The sequence below is a fragment of the Myxocyprinus asiaticus genome, chromosome 16, assembly GCF_019703515.2.
Source record: "Myxocyprinus asiaticus isolate MX2 ecotype Aquarium Trade chromosome 16, UBuf_Myxa_2, whole genome shotgun sequence".
Classification (NCBI taxonomy): domain Eukaryota; kingdom Metazoa; phylum Chordata; class Actinopteri; order Cypriniformes; family Catostomidae; genus Myxocyprinus; species Myxocyprinus asiaticus.
Window position 1 is genome coordinate 25,831,020 of NC_059359.1, and position 8,827 is coordinate 25,839,846.

Sequence of the window (8,827 nt, forward strand, 5' to 3'; positions counted from 1 at the left end):
ACGTAAGCTCGTTGGTAAGGTCACGCATCACGTGGAGGAGTCAGGAAGCGCGTCACTGTTTACAAGAGAAACTTGTGCCGTTCACAAACCAAAACAATTTCAAAACAATATAAAATAAATAAAAAATCATTTCCAAATAATAATAAAAAACAATGTAAACAATGATGCGCTTCCTGACTCCTCCTCCACGTGATGCGTGACCTTACCAACGAGCTTACGTCATCCCTCTCATGACCGCACATCACAGAGATGTACGGAAGCGAACATTTGTAGTTAAAAAGTATATAAGTATTGTTTTGTTTCTAAAAATAATCAATCGTTTGCGTTCAGAAGAACTTTATTTGTCGACTGGAGTCGTGTGGATTATTTTGATGCACCCTAAATATGCATTTTGGACCGTCAAAAAAATGGAGTACATTCACTTGCATTGTTTAGAGGAGGCCTGAAATGAAATCCTAAAAATCTTAAATTCTGTTTTGATAAAGCAAGAAACTCAGATACATCTTGGATGGCCTGAGGGTGAGTAAATTATCAGCAAATTTTCATTTTTGGGTGAACTATTCCTTTAAAGTTTATGCTGCTAACGTCTTGGTGCCAGATACCACAGGACACCTCCAGAGGTCTTGTGGAGTCCATGCCTCCACGGGTCAGAGCTGTTTTGGCAGGACGAGGGGGACCTACACGATATTAAGCAGGTGATTTTAATGGTGTGGCTGATCGGTGTGTATATATATTATTCTAATTGATCAAAATAAACCACATAAAACTTCAGAATATTATACTATATTCACTATTGTGAACACTATTGTATATGTGAACACTATTTACTTTATTAAAAGCAGTTCAAAATACAAGTTCTGAAATAACAGAAAACAACAGAAAAAACAGGGAATAAAAGGCAGTGAGAGAGATAAAAAAAAAAAAAAAAAAAGACAAACTTTATGATGCAAAACCAAACTTCTGTAGAATTCTGACCACAATCCCTTCCGAGAAACAGGTTGTGAATTTTAAGTAAACCACTATTATATCCATCCATAATCCATGATTTCTTTTGTCATACTTCCCTATTAACATCCTAAAATCACTTACTCCATCCTTCTTTGGAAAAGAAGTCTTTCAAAAGTGATGTAATTCACCTTTAAAGAACATTCAAATTATTTGTAAGCTATTTTGACACAAAACTGCTGATTGGATATTGAATTGGACAATATTTTTCCACCTGTAATGTCCAGGAGATACAGTTACATTTACAATGGGAACTCTTTTCCATTTTGACTACAAGGGCAGATTTTTGTGTTCATCTACACTTGAAATAATGCTGAAGTGAGCAAAACGTTGAGCAAGTAAAACCAACTTTGTGTCTACTGTAACCTAAACACTGAACTGTTGTTGTGTAGTGCAAACTACCATGAAATAAAAAATCTGATTTTCCTGTTTCATTTCTTATACCATGCATTTCATTCGTTGACACCACTTCCTATTAGCATTCCATGTTCACTTTGCAAATTACTCTCTGGCATTAACACTGCAGTGATGTGAGTGTGTGTGAGCATGTGTGTAGTGAGCCCGCCCTCTTGATGACGGCGTATCTAAAGAAGAATACATTTGGGTGACTTTTTCTCTGTGCTGGTAATTTTAACCTCTCGACCCGTTGGACCCTAAAAAGAAGAAATATATTAAATCAAAGTTCAGCAGCCCTACTTGTAAGTTTGTGGCTGAATTGTTGACTTAGAAATCTTTAGATCTCTCTCTTAAAATCGTGTCACATTAGAAAAGAAACAATCTACAACAAATTAAGCAATACATATTCATTACTGTATACCTCACAGCAGAATGATTATGTGTTTGTGTATCTGTATGAACATGTGCACACAACAATGTACAATTTCCATCTACATGTACACTGGAAACTCACCGACTTCTTATTTGACTTCAGCAAAATATCACGAGCAAGAGAGGCAAAAGACTACAGAGATAAAGAGAGAGAGAGAGAGCATGTTAAAATATAGATGAACTACATGAAATTGAACTTGTGAACATATAAAAATGCTGTCAGTAAAAGGAACAAACTGACTATTAAAAGGTGCTGAGTGTAATTGATTTGATGTTAAAATACTTTCTCCTATCCCAGTTTAGTGTGCAGAGACTAACCTTTTTTAGGGGGAATTAAGAGACACATTCTTAAAATTCCATTTCCTGTTTAATTTTTGCAAACAGTTGGCCATTTTGAGTACCTTCTGCTTGTTTAGTGAGACCAACCAGCTTAACTAATGAAAAGCACCATCATTTAAATTTTTTTCCATCTTCACAGAAACCACTGAAATAGCAATGGTGACACTAAGCTCAACACCTAAAGAATCCAATATGGAACATTTGAACTATGTAAGAATTAAATGTATAGCAAATACACAGCTGTGAACTCTAAATACTGTGTCGTTGTAAGGCACCATCATGAGAGTAAAACTTACTGTGATACGGTATGTTTCTACATCTAGTATGAAACAGAAAAACTGTTTCTTTTTCATCTAATTTTTTTATTGAGTGAACATTTCATTCATCAGTCCATACCTCATCAACATTGATGCTTGATTTTGCACTAGTCTCAAAGAATCGAATACCATGTTCCTTTGCAAGCTATATTGAAAGCAAAAAAGAAAACAATTTGTTTGTGATAAAGGACAATTTTATTATTAATCTCACTGATTATTAATAAACCAGGATGGTAAATGTGTTATGTTAGTACTGATTGAAAATGGTCGGATTTAACACTGAAACCACATTTTACCTGCCAACCTAATTAGTTATGTATGATTGTACACTATGATGGAGCTCACCTTCTCACCTATCTCCTTTGACACCTTCCTTTTGGCCTCTATGTCACACTTGTTGCCAAGCAACATCCGACTTACACCTGCTGATGCATTCTGGGAAACACAGGACACAGTAATGTTCTCACTTCCTCATTTTGTCCATAACTGAGCCTTGTTTTTGTTTTCCTAAAAAAGGCCCTGTCTGTATTTACAGTGTGTCTCTGTTCTGGTAACCTGTGCTTGATCTCCTTCCTGTGGTAACTTAACAAGAACTGAAACTACTGAAACTCCCATTTACTAGTTAAGCTTGTTTCACTTTATGGGTTTTGCATGCAGGTTGATAGACACTGACAGTATAAGATTATAATAGTTATAATGGATTATAATGTGCAATTTCAGGATCTTTGAAATCGAAACCTAAAGTGCAACTACCATGACAAATGGGTCAAGTTACCCAAGCAGGTATTTGTCATACAGAGGCATGCTAAAGGTTCTATCCACCCTTTCTTGTAAGAAAGTAAACACTGAGCATGTTTACATGCACATTAATACGCTGATAACTATCAAAAAATCAGCTTCATACAATGCAAGAATTTTTTTTACATGAGACATGATCTGATCGAGTTCTTCTCTCCTTCTGACGTCAAACTGTGAAGAGGCATGCACACAACATTTCTGCACACTGAATAAGCTGGTAAAAATGCTAGTTTACTCTTTGGTTTATCCTTAAGCCATTTATGACCTTACACCGATAAAAGAAAAGGTGTTTATTGTGGTTACAAGACCACACACATTGTCGGTTTAAGAATGTGCATGTAAACACGCTCAGTGGTTTATTAAAGAACAGCAAAGATGTTTTTAATTTTGGACCTTTAAAGTAGAAAAAAAAAAACAGACCCAGCTATGACCTCCCGTAATGTCTGGTAGGTTATTATTCATTCCCTTTCTCGCTTACTTCTTTGATGCTCTTCATCCAGTTCTGAATATTCTCAAAGGATTTTTCATCAGTGATGTCATACACAAGGATGATGCCCTGAAAAAGATGGTCAAGACAAAACACCTTTAAAGTCACATGTTAGATTTGCCATGTTTCAATAAATGTCAGATTAAACCGAGATTCACAATGAGGACAATGTGATTATTCTGGCCAGTTATGTTTTAGTGAGGATGTTCAACCCAGTCTCATGACCAATCGTAATAATAATATGAAATGTTGAGAAAATATATAAGAAAATATAAATGAACCAACAAACAATATTATTTAGATTTTTCCCAAGTTAAACCACTATCCCAAGTCCAAACCTCACCATAAAGTCTAACCCCTTAACCAAACCCTAAACCTAACCATAAAATTAACATTGTGTACCACGGAAGAAAAAACTTCAGGGTTTGGAACAAGATGAGGGAAGCCTCTTACTTACATACATCAATGAGTGCTTTTATATGCACTTTAAAAGTTCGATTTCAGTCGGATTAAAGCAATAATTCGTCTTTTTAAGATGTCATGTAAACTCTTTAGTCTTGACTGAAATCGTACCAGTCCGGTTTTTGCGAAATCGAACTAACAGACCTAGAAAATGCGTTTGTGGCTCGGTTCTGTCCAGCATGTATACATGGCAATCGGACTGCAATAGGCCTCTGCGTTATGCACATAATCCTAGAAACAGAGGTTCCGCGGACATGTACTTAACCCAGAAGTCGAACGCAACACAAAGCAGAGAAGAGCAACAACAACAAAAAATGAGTGCGTTTCATTCAGAAGGTGTGCGGCTCAAAATTATAGTTTATTCTGAACTCATCACAAATTTTTAATGGAAATTCTGTTTGAAGTGATCTTACAGCGTACTATTATGATTGTTCTCGCCTCTCCCTCCCTTCCCCTTTGCTGTAGTATCAAATGTCTTTATAGAAAAACAATTGTAACCAACTTTTTCATGATCTTACGTGGACTATTTTCACAAATTCCATCATGAAATACAATAAAAGAGGGTAACAGGTGCATATTATGTCCAAGGTTAGCATGCTGGCATTAGTGCTATGAATGCAGTATGTAAACATTACAAATTACACATTATCTACTGCTTATCTACTGCAATTATTATTGAGTGGATAAAGCAGCTTCTTTTATTGATCTCATGTGGATTCCATTCATAGACTGAGCCAAAAAGCATTAGTTTTATTGAATATGTAGCCTGAAGCAGATAAAAGGTACAGATACACCACTGTTTTAAGTAATCAGACAACAAAACTATTAAATACCAGTAAATGGCTAGGAAAATATAGACAAACCATATATTTTCTTAATTGTCTATTTATTCACAACATCTCTCCTCGGTCTAAATGTTATTATTACCCTACCTCGCCTTACACAGAGATAATAAGGATGAAAGTGAAGCAAAGCAGAGCTCATATAGTTCTTCTGCAATAAACACAATGGATAACGTACATCTGATCTGCACCAAAATAAACACGTAATACAAATGTAAGAAACGCATGCGCCTGTAAAATTTTCCATCCCGTTTTGTTGTTGTGTGCATCTTGCTTTTGACAAGCTTAGTTAGCTGACTTTTAGGGTACCTTTACGCTTGTTTCGATTGCTTGGACCAAACCTGAGTTCATTTCCTCCCCCTCCCACTGCCCCTGTTGGTCTCTGTTCACATCATATTATTTGAGTCTGAACCACGGTTCGATTACGTCATCAACGTGAGTACAAGCGTCAGCTGTTTACCAACTGGGTAAACAACTCGAGAATATGTCACTGTGTTAAGTGAAGTATTAAAGTTTGTCTCTTTGGATTTATCACGAAAACTTTCCATGCACAGAACATTTTGTGTTTGTCTCCGGCAGATGCATTGAATGCGCAATGATGTGAATAATGTTAGCGTTTGTCTGCTGCGAGCACGTGGATGCATTGCAAGAGATGTGAAGAATGTGAGCTGCTCTCTGAAGGGGATTTAGTTGGAGGCAAGTTCAGAAAACAGCGTTTACATCATCCAAACCGAACTTCGACGTCATCTGATCCGGGGTGTACACCAAAAGTGGTAGTGTGAAAGCACCCTTAAACGCGCTTCTACTGTATGATGCAAAAGGTCAACCGGAAAACGTCTACGTCACTTCCTCAGCTGCCGTCCCCTCTTCACCTATTAGATTGAGCATAGTGTCATGTATACTTGGACAGAGAAATGAAGACTGTAGCTCGACAATGCAAAAACCCAAGGTTGTTCGATTATAACTGCCCATGTTAACGTACTCAGTGCTTTATATTGCATAAATATGGAAGGACTGACCAAATTTGTCCACAGAGGTTCCCTTTTTTTAAATAAAGTTTTGGATTGGAGGCTAGCTGAAATTTGATGCCTGTTTTGTATCGATTTGAAATTCTGTCTGTTAATTGGTTGGTCTTTAAGGGAATAAAAGTTGTAGCTTTTTGTATAACCCCTAGAGTGTCTATTAATGTTTGTGTTTGTCTCACCATGGCTCCTCTATAGTAAGCAGTAGTGATGGTCTTAAACCTCTCCTGTCCTGCTGTGTCCCTAGCAAATAAAAACAGTTCACACATATGATATTTAAACCACTTAAAACAATTTAGCTGACTTAAGGAAAAAAAACGTAAGTTATAATATACATGTCATTTGATATAGGCCTAGCAATTGGACTCTGTACCTCCGGCTGCCAATCTCGCTGGACATAAATTAGTTTATTGAGTTGGCAGTTGGACTGTGAAAAGCCTGATTGTGTTAAACTCAACTAAACTCCACCTTTGGCATATTTGCCCTGAGCTTACTATTTTTGACAGTCCACTGTCAAGCAGAAATAAGATGCAAAAGACATGTCAACAGTGTCGTGTGTACAGGCAACCACACTTTATTTACACAGTCACTCTGTACATCTGTTAAGAATTTAGTTGAAAAGATTTTATAAAGCTGTTAGGCTACTAAGAGTTTTCATTGCTCTGATGTATCAAATGTAACAATGAACAAAAAATAAAAATTAAGATTTTACCAGACTTGCAGTTTAACTTTCTTCCCCTCAATCTCAATGGTCTTTACTTTGAAGTCAATACCTAGTTGGAAATAGAAAAACAGTCAGAGTGAGTGAGGAAAAAGAGAGATAAAGGAGGAGGGACAGGAAGGAAGCATGAGACACAAACAATGCTGTTCTGAAAATATAAGTGGAACAAAATATTTCTGCTACATTTAACAGGAAAGTGGTATAATAGGATACCATCACTGTTCTAATAGTTTAATAAACACCCTGTCTTTGTTTATCATTATTTCCTGTGGAAGAATAGGAGAAAACTATAGAGAGGAAGGGAGGTAGGGGGTCTTTTGAAGATCTGGGTGAATGCACTAGTAAATGCCAGGGAGGATGGCCTCCATCTGATGGAGAGACAAAAAGGGGGTGGGAGAGAGATTGAAAAAAGAGATAGAAGAGAGGGGGCAGGCTGTGGCTGGCAAAAGTAAAGAAGAGGGAGAGGGCCAGAAATGCAATCAGGGAGGAGGATACATAGAAGAGAGCAGGATGATCCACAGGTCAGATTGAGTTGTACTGGTGCAGGCTCTGGAATGAAATGACGTTAGGACTAGTACAGACATGAACAAACACCCCGACAGGAGCACTTGTTTTACCAGATAGGAACCTGGCACCAGGGCAAAACATCTTATCTTATCATATCATGATCGTGAAGAAGTTAAATCAGATAGTAGCCAACATGAAATCTAGGTCTTATTTGCATATTTATTAAACACTTACCAATGGTTGATATGTACGTTGAATTAAAATTATCCTCCGCAAAACGGATGATTAAACATGTCTTGCCAACACCACTATCACCAATAAGGAGTAATTTAAAGAGGAAGTCGTATTTCTTAGCCATTGTTGACTTTTGGAGACTTTTCAGCGAGTTTTAAAATACTTCTCGTTTGGTTCTTAACACACCCACACACAGAAGTGGCCGCTTTAAAATCCTTCAGATTGAAAAGTGTCTTCGTTTTAAACTTCATGGATTTCCTTTCCCTGGAAAACTGTAACCGGTAAACTCGTTTCGCTTTCCTGCCTCTGTCCGCCCGGATAAGAGGTTAAAAAAATTCCTTGAAACCAAACGGGGAAAAGTTTGCTCACAGTCCCTTTAAAAGCGTCTGCTCCAGATTTTCAATGTGGATGCCACGCATTCGTCCTTTCGAATTAGACTGCACTACTTTTCTCTCATGTACGACAGACGTTCAGTATTCATCCATACATAGGCAACAGCAGAACTTTTTTTTCTCCCTAAACTTTCCCTTGCCCGAGTTCCCAAAAGCTGACGTCGAGGGCGGGAGAGGTTTGATAAAGCAGTGCTGAGGAGAACCGATCATAGGATCTGTCAACAGGGAGCGCCATAAACTACTGGATGAACCGAATCCGTGGTTGGTTTAAATTAAACTTTTAGACATTCAGGCAATTTCACATCACATGGGTTGATTTATAATTTAAAAAAAAATTAAAACAAAAAACAAAAAAACGAACATATTTTAATAAAGCTGATTTGAAAACAAAGTTTATTTTTTGCAATTCTGTTCTGTGGCGCTAGTGTTGCAGAAATTACATACTTTTACAGCTTTAAAGGGATAGTTCACCCAAATATTAAAATCCTCTCATAATTTACTCACTCTTATGCCATCCCAGATGTGTATGACTTTCTTTCTCCTGCAGAACACAAATTAAGATTTTTAGAAGAATAGCTCAGCTCTGTAGGTACATACAATGCAAGTGGATGGTGACCAGAACTCCAAAAGCTCTAAAAAGCACAGACAGTCATTGTTAAAGTAATCCATACAACTCCAGTGGTTAAATTAATGTCTTCTGAATCGCTCCAGTTGGTTTTGGGTGAGAACAGACCAAAATGTAACTAATTGTTCACTTTATATCTTGCCATTGCAGTCTCTAGGCACAATCATGATTTCAAGCTCGATTACACTTCCTAAGGCTTGACACATGTGCAGAGCACTAGATGGTGCTACAGGAAGTGTAATCGAACT

General features: G+C 37.2%; 1 protein-coding gene across 1 annotated transcript; it reads right to left on the reverse strand.

Annotated features, from left to right (window-relative positions):
- Positions 1–827: 827 nt before the first annotated feature.
- Positions 828–8,163, reverse strand: rab13 (RAB13, member RAS oncogene family). The gene is made up of 8 exons (XM_051719992.1): positions 7,563–8,163; positions 6,813–6,873; positions 6,283–6,343; positions 3,766–3,843; positions 2,835–2,924; positions 2,569–2,634; positions 1,916–1,966; positions 828–1,658 (listed from the first exon to the last, which is right to left on the reverse strand). Exons 1-8 carry the CDS (start codon positions 7,684–7,686, stop codon positions 1,590–1,592), a joined length of 600 nt encoding a protein of 199 aa, XP_051575952.1. The 5' UTR covers positions 7,687–8,163; the 3' UTR covers positions 828–1,589.
- Positions 8,164–8,827: the final 664 nt, after the last annotated feature.

Coding starts and splice junctions, on each gene's coding strand:
- rab13 (XM_051719992.1), bottom strand. CDS start 7,686: ATGGCTAAGAAATACGACTTCCTCTTTAAATTACTCCTTATTGGTGAT. Junction 3,844..6,282: donor CTTACTATAGAGGAGCCATG/GTGAGACAAACA, acceptor CATCTTTTTCAG/GGCATCATCCTTGTGTATGA. Junction 1,659..1,915: donor TGAAGTCAAATAAGAAGTCG/GTGAGTTTCCAG, acceptor TCTTCTTTTTAG/GGTCCAACGGGTCGAGAGGT.